The sequence below is a fragment of the Mus caroli genome, chromosome X, assembly GCF_900094665.2.
Source record: "Mus caroli chromosome X, CAROLI_EIJ_v1.1, whole genome shotgun sequence".
NCBI lineage: Eukaryota > Metazoa > Chordata > Mammalia > Rodentia > Muridae > Mus > Mus caroli.
In genome coordinates, this window is record NC_034589.1 from 147,821,041 (window position 1) to 147,843,306 (window position 22,266).

General features: G+C 41.3%; 2 protein-coding genes across 9 annotated transcripts in view; both read left to right on the forward strand.

The window, feature by feature from the left end:
- Rps6ka3 (ribosomal protein S6 kinase A3) overlaps positions 1 to 6,392 on the forward strand; it is a 103,788-nt gene extending 97,396 nt beyond the window's left edge. For all 8 annotated transcript variants that reach the window (XM_029473074.1, XM_021153101.1, XM_029473071.1 and 5 more), the window contains 2 exons: positions 4,971 to 5,111; positions 5,708 to 6,392. In XM_029473074.1, coding sequence (XP_029328934.1) covers positions 4,971 to 5,111; positions 5,708 to 5,830 — 264 coding nt within the window. In that variant the 3' untranslated portion in view covers positions 5,831 to 6,392. The remainder of the gene's footprint in view (positions 1 to 4,970; positions 5,112 to 5,707) is intronic.
- Positions 6,393 to 14,646: 8,254 nt separating this feature from the next.
- The window catches only part of Eif1ax (eukaryotic translation initiation factor 1A X-linked), a 15,632-nt gene continuing 8,012 nt past the window's right edge, over positions 14,647 to 22,266 (forward strand). Inside the window, exons 1-5 of the mRNA XM_021153342.2 lie at positions 14,647 to 14,907; positions 18,861 to 18,944; positions 19,941 to 20,044; positions 20,416 to 20,466; positions 21,777 to 21,858. Coding sequence (XP_021009001.1) covers positions 14,892 to 14,907; positions 18,861 to 18,944; positions 19,941 to 20,044; positions 20,416 to 20,466; positions 21,777 to 21,858 — 337 coding nt within the window. The 5' untranslated portion in view covers positions 14,647 to 14,891. The remainder of the gene's footprint in view (positions 14,908 to 18,860; positions 18,945 to 19,940; positions 20,045 to 20,415; positions 20,467 to 21,776; positions 21,859 to 22,266) is intronic.

A 22,266-nucleotide genomic window follows, 5' to 3' on the forward strand; every position in this document is an offset into this window, starting at 1 on the left:
TTTTGGAAATCATGCAGAAACCCTTGGCTATAGAGCTGCCATTCTTAGACTAACACTCACATGTTTTCCAGTGCTTCTACTTTCACTTAACTCATACAACAATTCTTTTCTTTAAAAAAAAAAAAAAAGACTTTTCCACATCACAATGAGGGAAATACAGAAGAAACTGAAGAAGCATTGGTAAAACTGTTCACTGACTTCCCTTAGAAATGGAAGTTTGAGTTTTGGTCGTAAATAAAGCACATCCATGAAGTTCATAGTTCTTTTGATGTAGAGCAGGAAGCTCTGTTAGCCAGGACTTGATGTTTAGATACTTAGCTTTTAGCTGTGCTTAAAATCAACATGTTAGACTAAGGGTAGAGCTCAACAGTGGAGCATGTGATTCACAAACATGATTCTCTGGGTGAGATTTCCCCCCAAAATAAAAAAAAGTAATGTTAGACTTTATGTTTTTCTAATATTAAGATTTCTCAAGGCTGATACTTTATTTTTCTGGATGCCTATTTTCTTCCTAATTCCCCTTATCGAGTGCTTAGAATATGCTTAATAAATAAAAAGTTTGAAAAGAAAATTTGTGCCAATTATAGAATTCTTAATCTTGGAGAATGCACAGACTGACAGAGAGACAACCCAAAATGCACAGTTCTAGATGGCCTACACTGTAACTTAGCACAGCTTTTGTGCTAAAGAAGATTACAAATAACCTAGATAAGAAAGGGACAGGGATTCCCAATGCATGCCAGGAGGTGGTGATAAGAACAATAAAGTGTCACAGACTGGTCATGTGCTGCTGGGTTTCTACAGCATACACAGCAAAGATAGCTGATGAGCCTGAATTGAAAATAACTTTGTAGCTCATACCGAGGATTGTTGACTTCTGTTGCGTACTGTGGGAAAATTTAAAAGAAAAAGAAAAAAAAAAAAAACACATCAAGCTAGCCAAGCAGGGTGTTGCAAATGCCTTTAATCCCAGCACTAAAGAGGCAGGCAGATCTCTGAGATGGGGGCCAGCCTTGTCTACAGAGAGAATTTCAGACCAGTCAGGACTATACAGACACACCATCTCAGAAGAAAGAAAAAAGAAAAGAAAAGAAAAAAGGAAAGGAAAGGAAATTAATACGCTGTGTGAAATAATCAGGTTTTCCATTTTGCACTCCATGGAACAGACATTTTCATCCACAAGAGTCTACCACAAACTGTCAAGATCACATGTGAGGTATATGAAGAAATGTTACCTATGAACGTAGATAGTATCAAAACTTGCGCATCACTTGCTTCTTCTAGTCAGTTATAGTTACCTCGATGCTTTTGCTTTCATTTGCACTCCAGAATGCTTTTTTTTAGTGAGAGATGAGGATGGAGACACAAATATAGAGCACAAAAATTATCTGTAACTCATAGTGTGTTTTATAAATTCTATGCAGTTACAGTAGTTTTGGTGCCTATGTACAGTTAAGACTCCTGATTGTAAACTCATTACCTACAAAATGGAAAGGAGGATCATGTCAATACAGGAGTGTCTCTAAGAACAAGTTGCCCATGGGAACATTGTCGGTAGTTTCGGTTACAGAATGGCTATGAGAAGTGAACAGGACCCCAGCTTCCCTTTGCTCAATATTTCCTCTAAAGGGATTCTGATACCTGTTTGACTTGCATTGTTTTGTTCAGTGCTCACTGACATAAAAGATTGCAGTTATTTTTTTCTAAGGTTTATACATTTCAGATTATGAATGGTGAAGACCAAAATAATTGTAACTGCAGTGGAATCTGAATTAAATGAAAGGAAAATTAAGGAAGCAACAGAGTTTATAGTTTATTGAACATAAATGAGTAAGAAGCAGCTCTCAAGCATGCAGTCCACAATGTACCTCAGGGAAATATAAGAGTATCTTTCACAAAGCATTTGGATGTATAAGACGCTTTGAGATTGGCAGTAGTTGCAGATTTGAACACAATGAATTTTAAATACTGTCTTAGTTAGGGTTTTACTGCTGTGAAGAGACACCATGACCAAAGCAACTCTTAAAAGGATGACATTTTATTGGGGCTGGCTTATAGGTTCAGAGGTTCTGTCCATCAAGGCAGGATCATGGCAGCATCCAAGCAGGCATGTTGCAAGAGGAGCTGAGAGTTCTACATCTTCATCTCAAGGCTGCTAGCAGAATACTGGCTTCCAGACAGCTGAGATGAGGGTCTTAAAGCCCATGCCCACAGTTACACACCTACTCCAACAAGGCCACATCTCCAAATAGTGCCACTCCCTGGGCCAAGCATATACAAACTCTCACAAATACTTATATAAGTAAGAGGTGTTTGGTTATTAAGGCAACTGGCCATATGGCTGTAGGTCTTAGAAGTCTGTGATAGAGTGTGGTTGCATCATCTATAGTGGCTGAGGTAATGATTATGAATGAGATTATCAGAGCATGGTGAGAAAGGAACCAAGGAAGGAAATCAGCAAAAATAGAAAGCTGGGACTGGGGTGGGCTGGGGATATATAGCTTAGTGGTTCGTCTTGCCTAATAGGTGTAAGGCCTTCCCGAGAACCACAAAGAAGGAAGGGAGGGTAGTCAACATGGGTAGCCATTGAAGGGTTATCAGTAAAAGAAAGAAAAGTTTGAAATGACTTGGCCCAGTCAAACACAGAGATGTTATTAAAATTATAATTGTGTTTTATTTTGCCCCATTTTTTTATTTTTTTTTTTACCTATTTTTATTTATACTTATTTATACAGAGTGTCACAAAGTGTTGCCTGGGCTGTAGGCAAACTACTGGGCTTAATGAATCCTCCTTCAACTTCTCAAAGTGGCTAGGACTACAGGCATGTGCCACCACACCTGGTTCATTCATTATTTCCAATTCTGTTCAGTAAGGTATTTCTGTTCTTAGAATAATAATAATAATAATAGCCAAAAGAGACTACAAGTATCTAAAACTGAAGAGCAGCCAGAGCAGCAACTCCCTAGTTCCCAATAGCTAGTCAGCCATCAGGTACTGTCAAGGCATTTTTTCTACCCAGGAGGGGTGGTGCATCCCTAAAAGCTTAGCACTTGAAAAGCTGGAGCCAGAAGATTAGGTGTTCATGTTCATCGGTGGCTACTTACTGATTTTGAAGCCTGCCCTATGTGAGATCTTGTCTTCAAAACAAACAAGCAATATAAATCTCCAGGCTTTGCCTCTTCCAACTATTTTTCCTCCATGCATAATGAGTATCTAAATTACAAACTTGACTGCCTTACCATCCTGTGTTAGTAGGTTGTTTTTTGCTCTAGAGTAAGTCCGTATTTGTTAATATGGCTTGCAAAGACCATCCTCATGTGTCTCTTCTCACTCTTCTACTATAGTGACTGCTATGCTCTTCTTGACAACAGATTTCTACTATAGCCACATTGCACTCCAGTCAGCTACTCAGCTGTGACATTGCATTACTTACTTCCTAATGCTGTGATAAAACCCTATGACCAAGGCAACTTAGAAGGTGTTTAATTGAATTTTGGAGGCTTAGAGTCCATGATAGAGGACAGTCATGGTGGCAGAGGCAGCAGCTCACACCGCAAGCAGGGGAGGCAGAGGGTGCTAACTTGAAACCTCAAAGCCTGTCCCCCAAAGTAACACACTTCCTCCAAGAGCACACCTCCTAATCCTTCCCAAACATTCTACTAGCTGGGGACCAAGTATTGGAACATAAGAGCTTATGGGGCCATTCTCATTCAAAGCACCACAAGCATGTTCTCTTGTACCTTAGGGCGTTCTTCTAGATGCACTCCCTTCTGTCTACCTGAGATCTTCTGCTTCCTCCATACCTTCTCAAATCGAGCTCCAGCCTATTCTTCAGCTCTCACCTTCCTCTTAAGAATCACTTTTACCAGCATTCAGGAGGCTGAGGCAGGATAATTGCCACAAGTTTGAGGCTAAGCTAAGAGTATCAGGTCGCTTGAAAGTACAAGACAAAACTATCTCAAAAAAAGTAACTATCAAAAGTAACATTTTTTAAGCTATCTCCTAGTTTATGTTCTTCTAGCTGCTATTGGCCCCTGTTTGTCCCTTGCTTTCTGATTTTTTTTAAACATTTATTTATTTATTATATGTAAGTACACTGTAGCCATCTTCAGACACTCCAGAAGAGGGAGCCAGATCTCATTACGAATGGTTGTGAGCCACTATGTGGTTGCTGGGATTTGAACTCAGGACCTTCGGAAGAGCAGTCAGTGCTCTTAACCGCTGAGCCATCTCTCCAGCCCTCTAACTGATTCTTTGTCTCTCCCTCACTGAACTAATTCTCCTGTCTTAGTCAGGGTTTCTATTCCTGCACAAACATCATGACCAAGAAGCAAGTTGGGGAGGAAAGGGTTTATTCGGCTTACACTTCCATGCTGCTGTTCATCACCAAAGGAAGTCAGGACTGGAACTCAAGTAGGTCAGAAAGCAGGAGCTGATGCAGAGGCCATGGAGGGATGTTCTTTACTGGCTTGCCTCCCCTGGCTTGCTCAGCCTGCTCTCTTATAGAATCCAAGAGATGGTCCCACCCACAAGGGGACCTCCCCCCTTGATCACTTAATTGAGATAATGCCTTACAGTTGTATCTCATGTAGGCATTTCCTCACCTGAAGCTCCTTTCTCTGTGATAACTCCAGCTGTGTCAAGTTGACACAAAACTAGCCAGTACAGGAACCTACGTCCAGAGTTCTCTGAATGTTTTAAACCTCTAGAATTAGAGCAGAACTAAGAAAAACCAGAGTAAACTGATCCTTTGCACCATAACATTGTGGCACTCAGGGAAGAGAGAGGAGAGATTGAAGTGGTTTTTTTTTTTTCTTACAAACCTATTGTAAACATTGGTTTGTGACCAAAGGGCTGCTACCAGGAAATACAGCATCATCATAAAAATGGAAGAAAAGTGCTGATGTCAGAAATATGGGAGAAGAAATGGAAAATTAACCTTGTCTTTTTCTTCTCCTTCACCTGATAGGACCTGGTGTCAAAGATGCTTCATGTAGATCCTCATCAGAGACTGACTGCTGCTCTGGTGCTCAGACATCCTTGGATTGTCCACTGGGACCAACTACCACAATACCAACTAAACAGACAGGATGCACCGCATCTCGTAAAGGTGAGCAGCCTTATCTATATCCAGTCATTGCTTTCTGTTGACCTCCAGGGTGGACCAGGCCAGCTAAGCCTCCAAGAATTCTTTTTCCATGCCCTCAGCAACTTTCTCTGCCATCTTGTTTGCAAGTTCTAGTGTGGGAGTCTCATACATGAGTGTCTGACATGTTGGGGTGGAGACATAAGACATACCAGAATGTCAGTAATTAAGTTACCTTGAGGAAAACATTTGCATTTCTGTCATTCTGTATACACAGGTGTTCACTATCAGCAAGGACAAGATCTGTGAATTTTTCTAACTGAAAGATCATGGTTTACAGCCTCTCATATTACAGGGCTATAAATATGGATTAAATGACTCTAAGAAAAATGAGGAATGCTCTATTTGAGCCTGTCTCTGTTCTTTCTCCTATAAAATTTCAACCTCTCACGTTGGCCTCAGTTTTAGTTAAATCTGAAATATACACCAGAGGTTATTCTCACTATGAGACTGGTAAAGATCTATATACATTTACATAAGAAGAATTCCTAGGGAAGAACCTTTATTTTGTATTTGTGTCCATGGCATTTTTGTTGTAACCTTCCTTTACTTTGTTGCAGGGTGCCATGGCAGCTACATACTCTGCTTTAAACCGCAATCAGTCCCCAGTGTTGGAACCAGTGGGCCGCTCCACTCTTGCTCAGCGGAGAGGGATTAAAAAAATCACCTCAACAGCCCTGTGAAGTGACCTCAGTGAGATGTTTGGTACCATGATGTAAGCTGATAGCACAAGTTCTGGCGACAGGTAGCACGTACCTGAGAGACACCTGCAAGCACACACTGTCCCAGCTGGTACCCATAATGCTGCTGCTCCTGCTGCTCCTGCTTCCTCTCTTCTCGCTTTCAGTGATTTTTAGCAAGTTCGATTTCCCTGGAGCTCCGAAATGAAAATGGAAACATGATGAAGATCTATTCACTGAATCAATAAAAATAATGAACACATGAATACCACCTAAAATACACTGAATAAAAGTACTCTACACCATATAGCATTATTTTTATAGGAAATATTTCATGTCCCCTAAATATTCTTTGTAGTTATAGGGATGGACAGTTTATGTTGAGCACTTAGCTTAAACAGTTCATTTATATTAGCACTGTATCCCTTGTGCCATCCAGCATTTTGTATGTTTTTGTAAACAGTTCATATACAGTACATTTCTGTACTGCTTTCTTTAATGTATACATGCCTTGTTTAACTTAGAGTCTACTAATCAGTTGACTATTAAATCTGGATAAATAGTTCATTCACCTGGATTAACAGTATTGTTGGAAAATCTTAGAGATGGCCAGATTGAGTGAACAGCTATTGAATGTAATTCTCTCAAATTGTACATATCGCCCCATCTGTTTCACAGGTTGGTCCATTTGTTCTTCAAGTCAGGTGCTCTGTCAGACTAACTAGAGAGCTGTTAACAGGAGAGGAAGTTGGTGTGTGTGCGTGGCATGAAATCAGGAATACACCTATGAAGTCAGTCCATAGACTTTGTGATTTCTTAGGGTTTCTTTCCCTTAATTAAAAAAAAAGTAGTCCTTGCACTTTTAACCTTACATAGCCCACATACTTAGTATTTGGCATATAATTTGAAATTTTGCCTGTATACATCAAAGACCTTTAAAAGAATCATAGTAAAGAAATTAGAAAAGGAAATTTTAGCAATTGGTAATTAAACACTAATTTGAATGTAATAAAGGCCACAGGCCTCCATATAAAATTGGATTTAAACTTTCTTATTCTAGGGACTGAAATATTCTTCAACCAATATCTGATCTAACCTAAAGTCCTAGCTGCAGACGGCTGAATGATCAGCACTGACTGTTTTCTGGATCCCTGATGATGATTTATAGCCATATGACGTCTCCTTTGACTTCAGTAGTCACCAGATTTCACAATGGCTCCTGGCTGCACTTCAAGTGCAGTATTCACTATTCACATCTAACTTGGTAGTTTCTAGTTTCATTTAACAACAACAACAAAACCATCTCTAGCCATCATTACCCATATCTTTGTCACACTACCCAGTATACATTAATATGTGATGTGATGAACATGAGCAAGGAAAAAGTAATTTAATTTCCCTCATCAGGCATGTGCCCCAATATATGAGGCCCTTACTGCTTTTTACAGTTCATAAAAACACTATCATTCCTTAATTTCTCTGCTACTAAAGAGAAAGAGAAAATCTCTGATACCCCCTTTGCCCAAGCAACACAAAATGATGACTGCATAGAAATGAAATGTATGCTTATCTTCTAACTGAAAAGAAGTTCTACATACATCTATTGAAGTTCTTGATGCTAACTATTCAAAGTTGCTTTCCATCGCCTAGCGAGAAAGCCATCCCCCCCTCCTCTAGTCAGTGTGTCCGATTCTTCCATTTATTGTATCTCCCATTTAATTTTTCCTCATAACACCATGCTGCCTTTCCTTCTTATTATCACCCAACCAGGAGCTAAAGTCATATATTTCTTCCTGGCAGTCCTCTACTATAGTATATTGCCATGTTTATTTCCTTTAAGAAGAATTGCCTTCTTTATCTAGTCAAACTGCCAGTTTTATTGGAGAAAAGCAATAGATTCATAAATCTAAAGACTTCCTACTGATAAGGCAGGTTAGGAGCATAAATGATTGCATCTGTGGCTTTAGTGTTCACATTGTCGTTGGGCAGATGAAGCCGACAATGTAGTGCTTGTGCTGGGTTAGCCTTTCCATTCCCTTCACAAAGAACATTTCTCACAGGCCACTGTACTTAATGGCTCCTGAAGTCTTCCACCTTTCACCCATCCCTGCCAGTTTCTAGGACTTATCCCAGAGTTGTTGGTCCAGCTTTTATGTTCCACTGAAGGAAGGAACTAAATTGGCAGGCCTCTGTACAGACATCTCTTGGTTTACAATGCAAAATAATATCCCAGACAATAGAAATGCATTTTAATATAGCCAAGCACACACTGGAAACTATGAATTACAATACTGTGTGTTTTGCATCTTCCCTTTCAAGTTATGATATTAAATTAAGGTAAGTTGGGTTTTGTTGGGTTTTTTTGTTGTTTTTTATGAATCATTTCAGCTCCTTCTGTTTAAAGGGTATCTTCTAAGTGCATTACTCCCTTAAATTTAACAGGTGTGAAGTAAATCTTTTTTCACAAGACACCCTAAAAGTCTAAAAATAAATTTAGCAAGACCCAAAGTCAACATGCTGTGAGGCTGGCATATGGAAGAGTCAGTTCTAGTGTCTGGAGGGAAGATGTTGGGTGTTTACAGTAGTTTCCACGTTTCACATGCATTGCACTCCAAAGACTAGGGTGAGGGTCAACGATTTTCCAACTGTTCTTTAGATGTAGCTCTTACTGGGATCGGAAGACATCAAGAGAAGTGGGGGTTGTCCTCTAAGCTATGCACGTACTGTCAGCCTAGGAAGGATTTGAACAGAGAGCAGGTGCAGAAGCTTCAAAAGAAGGCATGCATTTGATAGGGAAAGGACCAGAGTAGGCTAATCCTGGGGTGATAGTTGCAAAAGGCTTTCTAGACTTTGGGGCCTTGGTATAAGATGTCCTTAACTTTGTCTAGACTTTGGGGCCAGTAACACACAATTCAACATGACTTTGATAGTCTCCATTCCCTGGCTTTATGAATTACCTACACTTTCAGGTTGTTTTGCTGTATTTTATAAAAATAGGTTCTATCTTACTATGGTGTTGAAAATTTGAGACTTGGGAAAGCAGACAGAGAGCTCTGGAATGCAAAGGATCAAAAATAGCCAGCTCTCTTTTCTGTGACTCACAAAAAACAATGGATTTCATGGCTGATCTTGGTGCTTAAACCAGGAAGGTCCAGTCTAACTCTATCTGTTCCTCTGCAAGATCCAACTCCTGTGACTAACCTGGATGTATACTTTGAGCCTTATTTAATTCACAGAGAAGTTGACTTAAATCAGTGTTTTTATTTCAATTAATGAAAACAGTCCTCTTTCAACCCCAGGTTACTTAACATTTTGCTGATCTCCCCCAAGAGATCATTGGTGGAGACCAATTAATGAAGGAGTGAATTCAGTTTCTTGAGACTGTGGTATTCTACAGAGCCACACCTAACCACTTTTTCCAGTGATGAGTCTACACAGTAATACCCAAATATGGATGGCCGAGAAGAATCTGTATCTACAGTGTGCTATGTGTGTTTTTGACACTGCTGTATTTTGTGTTGCCAAGTGACTTGTAACTGGTTCCAAAGTGACAGTTCTTTAAAAGTTCTAGTAATTAAGTCAACTTAAATTTTTGTAAAACCTGGTGTCACTATAGGTCTCACAAGTCCCACTTTTCTTCCAGTCTTTAACTGTTCACAATGGGCAGAGCAAGGGTTGGAGTGAGAGCCTACTTCCTACCTCTTAAGGCACTTTCCTCATTGTTTTGCCATATAACCTTGAACTGCATGACAAGCTGATGAAATATCCATGACTTTTCCCAGAGCAACTAGCAAGATATATGACATTTTGGCTAGAGATTAGTGGGAAGGAAAATTTAGAGGTTTAAGTCCGGATGTATGAACCTCAAAAAAAAAAAAGTCTTCTAAACACATATCATTTAAGTACAATATATGGAAATGTATCTGAGCAGAGAGTCACTATAATAGTTCTCTCTAAGTAGATTAGTTCAATGTCCAATGAAAGTGAACATCTTTATTCCTATATTACTATAGTACTGGATGAACTGTATACTGAGTTTTTCAAACAAGTATTTAAAGTAGAACTTTTAAGTACGAGCAAGGGCATGAGGATAAAGACTTTGGGTTGTGTTTCTGTAAGTGTAGTTTACCATATAAAGCTTTGTTTCTTAATTTTAAAAAAGGTTTCAAAGTATTGCCATTCATTAGCATCCCTAATGATTATGAGTGATGAGTGTGTAACTCGAAATCATATACATGTATTAGTTTATCTTAACTTTTTACCCTAAATAAAAGGGAAGGTGTACACCTAAAAGATGTAATTATTTTGCATTTTTTGGCCATGGGTGGGAATGGGGTGGGCATCTACTTGAGCAGTTTTTAAAAAAGAAAAAAAATCAGAAATATTTTTCTACTATTATATATGATCTTCCTTTATACTAGTTTATCCCTAGTAAGGCATGCCAGAAGCCCAAGCAAGGTACCATATCAAGGGTTCTTACGTGCTGTACCTTTCCTTGGTGGGTAAATCGAATCAGATGCTTGGCACTGTGGTCATAGTTATGAAGTGCTTGTGAGGATCAGATTTCACTGAATACTAATTTGTTTTACTTAAGAGTCTAATCTGGGAAGTTTGCAAATCATACTATTAATGTGTAATCTAAGCTCTTTCCAATGTATCCATGAATAATCCTGGAACAATATTGCTTGTATTCCTGTCACAGAACAGGTTTTGTAATCTTTAAAAGAAATGGAAATTTATATAATAAAGTTTCAAGTAAAGCATGTACGTTTCTTTTTATCCGTTTATTTTAGCTATTTGATTAGACCTTTACAATATAAAATTTTCTATCCAGATTGTTTTTATGAAATTGTATTGATAAAATTTAAATCAGGAATATTTCTAACTTAATAAGTGTAAAATAATTTTGCTATGCATCATCTTAGAATTATGTGAGCAGAACATCTTCCCCAATATTAGGCCAGGCAAAAATGAAATAATCTTTTTCTAGAAGTTCACAACCACCAGATGTGGCTCCAAAAATTCCCCTTCTCTTTTGTTACCTTAGCTCTCCTTTGGGTTTTCTCTGCTATCCAGAGTGAACCTCAGGATAACCTCAGGATTGATCACCCAAACCCCTTGCTTTTGTACTGTGCCCACAGAGCGAAACTCAAGTCTTTGCTTCTTGGTTAATTCTATCTGCATCTCTAGATGTTGTATGAAACAATACAAGTATGCAAATGGTACTGCAAGTTTCTGGTTTTCTTTTTTTTTTTTTTTTTTTTTTTTTTTTTTGGTTTTTCGAGACAGGGTTTCTCTGTGTAGCCCTGGCTGTCCTGGCACTCACTTTGTAGACCAGGCTGGCCTCGAACTCAGAAATCCGCCTGCCTCTGCCTCCCGAGTGCTGGGATTAAAGGCATGCGCCACCACGCCCGGCTAAGTTTCTGGTTTTCAATTGCACTTAAGTCCTTACAATATTTGTCCATCATTTTTTTCCTTATTGAAATCCATTCTCCTATTTCATTTTCTTTTTTAAATAAAAAGTTTGTGGGGGACAGTAGAGAGGTATTTTGACTTCCCTTGGTATTGGACTTTAGAGACAGGATTTCACGATGTAAATGTTGGTCTGCAACTAAGTTTGTAGACTAACCTGTCCTCAAACTTGCAGCAGTCCTGCCACGGCTTCCAAAGTGCTGGGATTCCAGGCATGTACTGCCCCTCTGAGGTCCATTTGTTTTCAAAATATTTTTATTGAGATATAATTCATATACCATAAAGTTTGCCTATTTAAAATTTACAATTCAGTGGTTTTAGCACATTTGCAGAGTGGTGTGGCCATCATAATAGCATAGTTCTAGAACACTTCATCATTCCCCAAAGAAAATTTGTATCCTATTCTAAACTACCACAGCTGTCTTTCTTGGACAATTGTAATAATTGTAATAATTTCAGTTTCTATCTTTGTCCCCTACAGCCATTCTTAACACATAAGCCAAGTGATCTGTTTAAAACCTACCAAGGGTTACAAGTGTTCTGGTCTCCTTACATCTCTAATCTTGGTCTTCTCTCCCAAACTGCTCCCTGGCTTGCTGCATTCTTCCTCATACCATCTGTTCTAATTTGTTGTCTGTTGTGATAAGCACCATAACCACTTGGGGAGCAAGTTGGGGAGGAGAGGACTTATTTGGCTTACATGTCCTCATCATAGTCATAGAGGGAACTTATGGCAGGAGCTGAAGCTGAGACCATTGAAGAGTACTTCTTGCTGACTTGCTCTCTCTATGGCTTGCTCAGCCTGCTTTCATATACAGCCAAAGACCACCAGCCCAGGAACAGCCCATAGTGGGCTGGGTATCCTACATCAAACATTAATCAAAATGCCCCACAAAGGTGTCCACATGAAGGTAATTCCACAGTTGAGATTCTCCCCCTGCAGCTCTAGTTTGTGCTAAGTTGGCAAAAACTAAGCAGCACACTGGCCTTGGTCTTTCTTGACCATGAGCCTAGGTACAGGGAGCACACGGGTCCCTTGTCCTCCCTGTTGTCCTTGCCTACACATTTCTGACTGATATCCACATGATTCACCTCCTCCTCAGTTATTCTGATAAACACGTGGGAATCTTGCTAAAGGAGACAAAACTGATTGTATTTTCTCCTAGGAGGCTTTACATCCAGTACTTGACTTTTAAACATAGTTGTACACTTCGGATCTGATTACTTGTGTGCCAGGCATAACTGCTAAACACCTGGCATACTGCATTAATTCCCATGATGAGAGAACTGAGGCTTACAAAGATGATCTAGTTGTCCCGGATCATAGAGTAAGAAGTTTTGTAACAATCTGTTTAAACTCAGGTTTCTCTAAACTCCAGAGCCCAATCTTAGGAGCGTTTGGAGTTTCAGCCATTCATGTTAGTTAATTTCTGCAATCTCCACACTGTAGAGATGGAGGAAGGCTGGGCTACATAGTGAGACTTGCTTCACCCCCCCCCCCAAATAAGCCTGTAGGGTGAAAAAATACAAATGAAAAGAGAAAACCAGAACCTTTCAATTCCCCTGTCATTTTTCATTTCTTGAGAGCTGGTCTCACTGTATATGTAAACTCAGAGGTTCCTGCCACCTCATACTTGGAGTGCTGAGTTAAAGGTGTGTGGTAACATGCCCGGTTTCCCCTGTCATCTTTTAATTACACTCTGAGAAATCTATCTGTCGCTGAGTTTCTCGGCAGGGCAGCAGCTGTAGGATGCTTGCCAGCATTTCTGGCCTCTACTCGGGCATCAACATCATTCCTTCCTTCCTCCACTCCTGACAACCAGAAATGTCTCCAGACATTGTCAATGTCTATGGTAGAGAAGTACTGTTGGATACTTGGAAATACCTTATTTCTCTTTCATTTAGTCTCCTTCCCTAGAGAAGGTTAAAATCCGAATGTTCCCAAGAGAGTCATTTAAAATAAGCCTACCTTTAAATTTCTTTATATTATTGCCAGAATGGAGGGGTAGGTGTGGCTGTCAGAGGACACAACTCAGCTTGCCTGACTTTCCTGGCACATGCTTTTACCTACTGAACCATCTTGCTGGTCCCAATAAACCTAGTTTGAAGTCAAGTTAGTTGTTCTGAGAATCTATGCAGTATTCCTTTGCTGGAACCACCAGAATAAAGAATGGGAAAGCGAGTTGTTTAAACATCAAAAATGTACGTTCTCTTGACTGTGCTGTGTGTTTTGTAGTCAGGGTCTTACTATGTAGGCCAGGCTAGCCTGGAACTCACTATGTAGCCTAGCTTTCCCATAGATTTGCAGCAATCCTCTTGCCTCAGTTTCACAGGTGCTAGGATTATAGGCATGAATACCAGGCTTGCCTACTACTTTTGCTCAGTTTTGAAGATTCCAAGTCTAAAGTCAAGGTAGAGACAAATCTGGCTTCTTCTGAGGTCTTCATGGCTTGCTCAGGAACTGGTTGTTCTTCTTTATGCCTCATTATGCCTAGGTACTAATTGCTTTCGTTTTGGTTTTGGTTTTGAGTTAGGGTCTCACTCTAGCCTTGGCTGGCCTGTAACTCATAGTTTACTTCCCTCTGCCTCCACAGTACCGGGATTAAAGGCCTATGTTACCATGCCCAGCTTAATGTCAAGTCTTGGCATCAAGTCTTAAGGATCTCATTTCAATATAGGTTCTTTAATGATCTCATATCCAAACAGAGTAATATACATACTGGTTAGAACTTCAGCATGAATATTGGGAGATTTGGACCCTAACATCGACTTTCTTCCATCCCTTTTATCCTATGTGTGCTGAGCAACCTACTATGTGCAGACATTCTGTTAAGCATTATAAACAGAGTTAGCTACAGTGAGTTAGGGACAAGATTTATTTTTAAGTATCATGCAAATATTCTATTAAAGTTTGGAAGAGGGTGGCAGAAGTGCCTTCTCTCCTTCCCCCTTAGATTTCCTGCTTGGTTGGGCTGGTAAAAGGGCCCCATTAACACTCAACTCTGAGGTTAGTGAGTCAGCACCTTGTCAAGCCTGGGACTCACTTGGCTAGGAAGCAGAGATGATGCCCAAGCCAGCAGCCTGCACCACCTCAATTTCCCCTCCTCTCCTCCAAGCCTCCACTGTGACGCAGGGGCCCCTCCCGCCGGGGCCCCTCCCGCCCCCTTCCGGACGCCAGAGGCCCCGCTCCACCTACTGCGTGCCCACTGGCAGCAGTGAACGCCTCCCTGGCAGGCTTCTCCCTAGGCTCCCACCCTAGGACTGCCCCTTGGCCACGCCTGCGCCTTAGAGTCGCGGGAGGCTGGGCTCCGAGGGCGGGCGGGGGAGGAGGGGGGAGGAGGGGNAGGAGGGCGGGGAGGAGGAGGAGGGCGGGGAGAAGCCCCGCCCGCTGCCGCGACGCCATTTGCCACTGCCGAGCGTGGGCACGGGAGGCTCTCGCAAGCACGGGTGACCAGCCTCTCCTGAGCACGCTTCCCGACCTCCCGCACGGTCTTCGTGGCGCGCACTTCTCGGCGTTGCCCGTCGGAGTCACCGCAGTTCCTGCCGCCAGCCTGAGTGCGGTCCCGCACGCTGCCAGCCAGTCTTTGCCGCCATGCCCAAGAATAAAGGTAAGTACGCCGCCGCCGGGACCGGGGCTCTGCTCCCCGCCGGCTCCCTGGCTCTGCTCTCGGCCTCGAGGTCAGCCCAGGCCTCAGTGACCTTCCTGCCATCTTTTCTTGCCTCTCCTCGGGCTGCATTCTCTGTGTCCTACTTGGAGCTGGGCAGAAGCGCAGGGAAGTTACTCCTGGCTCCCAGTTTGGCCACATTGGGGTGGAGCCGACGCCATTTTTTTTGTAGGGCCTCCTGTGTGAGAATATGGGCTCGTGCCCCCGATTCGCGCCACATTGACCGCGGCGCCCGAGGGACCCGTGGGAACACCTGCCTCGGACTTCTTGGGCTCCCAACACCTGGGGAGTTAAGCCCTGGGAGCCAATCTGAACTTTGAAAAAGGGTGATGCCTCGCTTGCTTTCGTGCCCATCTGGCACCTCCTCCCTAGGATTCTTTATGGACACTTAGTTGGTACTGGTGAGGCCCGTGTAGCCAAGTGGCCAGTACTTTGATGCATTCGCAAATTTCATCCCTAGAGAATCACTTTGCTCCATAGTTTTACCGGGGCTTAACTTTTTCCACAGAGCCCTTGACCCACATTGAGCCAACTTTTCCACGTTTGCTTCTGATCGTGTATATATTTTGTTGAATAAAAAAATAATTCTAAGCAGAAGTGCAGCGTTCCTAAGATCATTCTCATTTTTATATATTTATAGTATTTTGTGTTTTTTTTTTAATGGGATCAAATCTATCTTTACCAGCACTCTACCGCTTTGCTTTGCTCTGTCTGTCCCCAGGCTGCCCCGGAACCCTAAACTAACATTGAACTTGGGATTCTCTCGCTTCAGCTTCCCGAGTAGCTGGAATTACAGGCTTGCTATATTCATTGTCCTCGTAATTTCTCAAAAATATAAAGTAAAAAGTAGTGGAAAGCTTTTATTTCCCACAGGAGAGGAACACATTACACAGTTAGAACTTGGGTGGGGGGAGGGGCTCGCACCTCCCGGCACTAGGAAAGCAGAGGTAGGTGGATTTCTGAGTTCAATCAGCCTGGTCTACAGAATGAGTGCCAGGACAGAGAAACTTCCTTTTTAGAAAAAAAAATAATAAAGTCTTTAGGCAGAAGAGATGAACGCCTTCCTGGTTAAGAGAACCAAAGTTACGTTCTCACACCCACATAGGGCTGCTCATGACTGCCTGTAACTCCAGCCCCAGGGGATCCAATGCCCTCTTCTGCCTCCCCCACCCCTCCACAATCACGCACACATTTAAAAAAAAAAACGTAAAAGTCTTTGCTCATTCATCCTTGGGACCTTGTCCCATGTCCACCCACTAGTATTCTCTTCTGCTTGAAAGTTGGTTCCAAGAAGTCTACTTAGTTACTCTTTGTGCCTATCACCATTTACATTAGCCCTCTGAGTACTTGGTCGCAGTTTTGTGACAAATTGATTTAAGAGAGTCTTGCAGTCTTTCCCCTGACTCTTCCCACAAATGTAACAGAGGACTGATTTGTCTGGCCTCAGTGGGAGAGGAGATGGTGGGGGTCAAGGCTGAGATATACTCTCAGAGGCGGGGTGGGGGGGAACAATCAGGATATAAATAAAAATAATTAATTAATTAAAAAAAATTAAGTTAGGCCAGGGGAAAAAAGATAGTCTTGCTATGTGGCCCTGGCTGACCTTGAACTTGTCTCCATGTCACTGCTAGGCCTCAAAAATGAAGGTTGCCAGTCTTTGTGCAAGGATTGTTGCTGATTGTCCTGGAAAAGGTGTGATTATAAGCATAATATGTTCACAGTTTTCAAATTCCTACCTGTAGGTGTCCCTCTTCCAAGATGGCAGCTGGACCACCTCAGTAGGCGAGGGGTCTTAATCTCACCCTAACTCTAGTGACTACTAGATTTCCAGTTGTCACACTAGTTGTAAGCCCTAAGAGGATGAGAATGGTGTCAGTCATAATCACACTGGCTCAGTAGTACTTAGCCTAAAAGATGCTCAATAAATATTTGTTGGACTTACTCACCTCCAGTCTGGTGACTCCACCCATAGGTGAATGGTAAATTCTCATTTGGTTCCAAGGAGACAGAACTTCTACACTCTACAGTCTAGTTGCTAGCCTAGTATGTTTTAAGATGTATCCTACCTGGGCTTATTTCTCTGAAACACCTCTGTAGTTTAAAGAGAGGATTTGAGCTTAAGAACTAGGCAAGTCTTTTAGAAAGAGAGTGGGGTTAAAAAATAAAGAGTGGTTATTCTTTTTGTTGCTGTTCTGTCATACTCAGGCTTGGTCTCGTTTCATTCTTTCTTTGTTTTGTTTGTTTGTTTGAGACAGGGTTTTCTGTGTAACCTTGATTGTCCTGGACCTTACTCTGTATAGATCAGGCTGGCCTCAAACTCACAGAGATCCAACTGCCTCTGTCTCTGGGATTAGAGATGCACTGCCTTCATTCGTTCAAAGAGAATTTGAAAAGCACTTGATTTCGTGGCAGTAAAATAGAAAGGGGAACAGTGGGGACTCTTGGGATTGCAGGCAAGCACCACTATGCCTGCCTCGCTCATTTCTTTTTATCCCTGTGTAGTATTGCATTGTATGGTACCACTATTGATATGTTTACCCTTAAGATATGTAGGACTAGAGAGATGGCTCAACAGTTAAGAGTACTGGCTGCTCTTCAGAGGTCCTTTGCCCAGCACACACATGGCTGCCTACACCTGTCTAACTCCATTTGCGGAGCATCTAATATCATCTTATAGTGCCTCCTAAGGCTCTAGGAATGCCCACAATAGACAGATAAACATGCACAACATTAAATAGATTTTTAAAAGAGACTTGAGGCAATTAACACCTTGCTTTTAAACTTAAAGTATCTCAGTTATGGTACACTCGACAAGATAAACTATAGACTTGTGGGGTTACTAGCCTTCTGCCCTTATGAAATCACTATGTTCCATTCTAAAAGCAGTAATTTCATTTTCCTCTCACCTGTCATGGGGTGGGGGTGGGGGATGGTTTTGTAAAATGTATCAAGCCCCAGTATGGTGGCTCATACTTGTACTCCCAGCATTCAGGAGACTGAGACTGAAGGATTGTCCCAGTTTCAAAGCTAGCATGGGCTATAATGAGAGACCCTGTCTAAAAAAAAAAAAAGAAGAGAGCTGAAGCCTATGTGGTTAGGATTGTGGAACAGACTTCTCTGGAAAGGAGCCTAAATACAAGACAGAGGGAGGACAGAGGAGGATTGAGGCTGGGTCTGGGATTCCGAGGTCATTGACTACAATTTTGAGGGAGTTATTTTATCCCTGAACTTTAGTGACCTTACTAGTAAACTGGGACTAAATGATACAATATTCAAGATGATTGTGACAAGTGGATGGTGCTCTGAGATAGCAGGTAAGAGCATGGGCACTGTACTCTTCTAACCATCTTGAGGGCAGCCCCGGGCCCAGCAGCATTGCCAACACAAAAGGAACTCTAGAATCTTGGCAGGGTTTTTTTTTTCTAACCTTACTTAACAGCTCCTTTACTTGTTTATTATTGCTTCTGGGTTCGGGCTTTTGTGGCTGACATTCCTGTGTGTGAACTTGTGTCTCTTTGTCTAGATGCAATTCTTGTGCTTTTCTTGGTGGTTTTGTCATTCCTATTTGCTATTGTGTCTTTAATTTTATTATTATTCCTTAGATGCCTTCATTTTCTCATGACACAGGGAATGAAACCATATGGGGTGGGAGATGGGGCTAAAGAATCAGAATATATGAAAAAATGAGGGTGTCACTTAGGAAATTCCATGAGGAGGATAACGTGGTAACATTACGCACCTGAACATGGTAAGTTTAACATGATTAACCAGATTGCATCAATTTTTAAATTTAATTGACTTTTAAAGATGCTTTTCTAGCTGGGAGGTGCTAGTGTACATTTCATAGTGTTTTGCAGATTACTGATATATCTTTTCTTTCTTATCAAAACCACTAGGAAAAGGAGGCAAAAACCGGCGTAGAGGCAAAAATGAGAATGAATCCGAAAAGCGAGAGCTTGTGTTCAAGGAGGATGGGCAAGGTAAGATGCTGAAGAAGCTGGGATCTTGTTTGAGTTTCCCATTTGTTTTTCTATGTTGGGGATCGAACACTTTCTGGCTAACAGACTAGACTCCTGGCTGGCTGCCTCTGATAATGTTTGAGTTTATTTGCACTGACATTTGGCTATTATCTTTTCTTAAAAGATTCTGGTTAAGAATTTGGCATTCTAGGCCAGGCATAGTAATATACACCTTTTTTTTTTTTTAGGATTTATTTTATGTATATGAGTACACTACCGCTTTCTTCAGACACACTGGAAGATGGCAATGGATCCCCATGTAGATGGTTGTGAGCCACCATGTGGTTGCTGGGAATTGAACTCAGGACCTCTGGAAGAGCAGCCTGTGCTTTTAACCACTGAGCCATCTCTCTAGTCCAGTAATACACGTCTTTAATCCCAACACTCAGAGGCAGAGAGACAAGCAGGTGGATCTGTTGACTTCCAGGCTAACCAAGGCTATATGACAATAAATCTCTCATGTCAAGAAAAAGAGAATAATTTGGCATTTGACCCAAGTGAAAGAATATTCTGGCTTTCTAAGAATAAATACTCTTATACTAATTCAGCAAGGCTATCACTAACATTTAAGACACTTTTGCTGAAAATGTCATGAGATTTCTCTAATAAAGATTGAAAGAGGGAGAAGAATTAAGGACATGAAACAAGTAAAGATGTGAGTGTGAGATTTCTGAGGTCTGGCATGTATGCTGACACCTTTGATCTTTAGAAGTAGAGCATAGTCACGAGCGGTGCAATTAAAACATCTAATAACAGACCTGGGTTGTTCCATTACAAAGTCTTCTTTCTAGTTCAACCACTAACTAGCCAAGTGTTTAGCTCCCTCTACTTATTCCATATATGCTCTTTGTATATTTATTCCTTATAAATGAAACCACGTGTTGTTTATATTCAGTGGACTACTATAAAGTTGCTTTTATCAAAGGAAGTAGGCAGTATTTCTTTTTTTTCTCTTAGAATATGCTCAAGTAATCAAAATGTTGGGAAACGGACGATTAGAAGCCATGTGTTTTGATGGTGTAAAGAGACTGTGCCACATCAGAGGGAAACTGAGAAAAAAGGTAAGTATTTGGCCATGCATTTTATCCTAATATAAAAGTGGAGAGGAGCCAGGCGTGGTGGCGCACGCCTTTAATCCCAGCACTCGGGAGGCAGAGGCAGGTGAATTTCTGAGTTTGAGGACAGCCTAGTCTACTGAGTGAGTTCCAGGACAGCCAGGACTACATACCCTGTCTGGAACCCCCCCCCAAAAAAAAGTGGAGAGGAATATGTGGAGGAAATGCCTCGGTTTGGTGGGGTGGGGCATTTCTGTTTTTATAGTAGATAACCACGTGGTTTGTAAACTCAGTTTCTAAGTGAATCATCTTGAGGATTTCATGATTCCATTTTAAAAAAAAAAAAAACATACCATACAGTGATTTTTCTTTTATAGGTTTGGATAAATACCTCAGATATCATATTGGTGGGGCTACGAGATTACCAGGTAAGTCACTTTTCAGTTTGTTGTTGATTTGCTTGAACTTGGGGTGCCATTTCCTAATAGCCCATTGTGTCTTGGGCGTTATTTATGCTGGAGATCCCTGGCATTATGGTTCCCAAATGCCAGTCTGAGGAGTCAGACACTCAGTTTTTCTCTGTCATGATCATTTGAAGTTTTCCATTTTACAATGACCGATACTACTGTGTCATGGGTTTCTTTTTTTTTTAAGTTGTCCTCCAGTTTTTCTTTTTCACTTTGTACTTCCTTTAAAATCTAGGAACCAATTGTGTAGGGTTTTACAGCTGAATGAAGCCAGTTCTAGCCCATAAATGGGACATAGCCTGTTATATTCATTTCTTGTTTTAAAATTTACTTTACATCCCAATATCAGCTCCTCCTCCCCCCTCAGTGCCCCCCACGTAGAACCTCTCTCCATTCCTCCCTCCCCTTGTCTTCTAATTGCTATGACACTAGCAAAAGGAAGAAGGGCTCTGTTTCAGCACAGCTTGGAGGGACAGTCCATCATAGTGGACAGTGCCGCAGGAACCCAAGGCAGCTGATCGGTCCCCCTATCACAACCACTAGGACCGTCCCTTTAATGCATTTCTCTTTGTTTGCCTTTCATCACATACTTAGTTTTTTACTTTTGTGTTCCAGATTAAAAGCATTGACATCTTTGTTTCAAACCATAGGGTTCTCTGTCAATGATTTGGCACTCCACAGGGGCATAGGCGGTGTTCAGGGACTACTGTTCTGGGTAGCATAGCTTGAGTCAGGGTCTGGGGTAGAGTACTGGTGATGTGCACAGCATCCCACTGGCTCACAGTTCTCAGGAGTGCTTCGGTTGAGAAAAGGTGCTCTAAATTCATAAACCATTTGTTCTTTTTGATCTTCTACCCCTGTTAGCCTCCATGGGTATCCACACATACAAGCATGAACATAGACATAGACATTTCTTAAATTTCTTAGGTTTTGATACCAAGTCTCAGTCTTGACTACCGGTGTTTGATCACTCGGTAAATTTTTCCAGGGGAGCATTTGTGCTTTTGATGAAAGGGTAATTATAAGTACTATAAAGGATTAAGTCTGTGTGGTTCTGCTGTTAAGAGATGTGAGCTTTATCTTCCCAGAATTTTTAGTCATTTCTCAGTTATATTCATAGACCTTCTGAGTTAAATCTAAGGAAGGAGAAAAAGATTTTCTAACAAAACATTGAAATTTGAATTTTTAAATTCAATTTGAAAGTATTGTATGATATTGCAGATAATAGTGTGAAATAATCAGATCTAAAAAGTGCTTGTGTTTGTTTTAAGGACAACAAAGCTGATGTCATTTTAAAATACAACGCAGATGAAGCTAGAAGTCTCAAGGCCTATGGCGAGCTTCCAGAGCATGGTAAGGACTGAGTTATTCTTAACCAATCTTATGGTGTTTAGGTTGCCTGCTGGCGTTTAAACAGTGAATGGAATTTTATAGATTTTTACAGATGACCCCATTTTTGTGTTTAACAGAATTAGAGATAAGCATACCTGATTATATACTTCATAGTAGATACCATAAGAAAGAAGGTACTAAAATTCTGTTCCTGATAAAAGTGTAACTAGTGAGACAGTACAGTGTCAGCCAAAGGAATTGTTATGGTTTGTTAAAACTCCTTCAAGAAAGGTTGGTGGTGTGGTACCGTTCAGTCACAGCCACCTTAGCATGCCCAAACCAGGTTCAGTCACCAGCACTATTAAAAACACTCCTTCATGATATAGCTGTCTCGTGTGAGGCTCTGCCAGTGCCTGGCAAATACAGAAG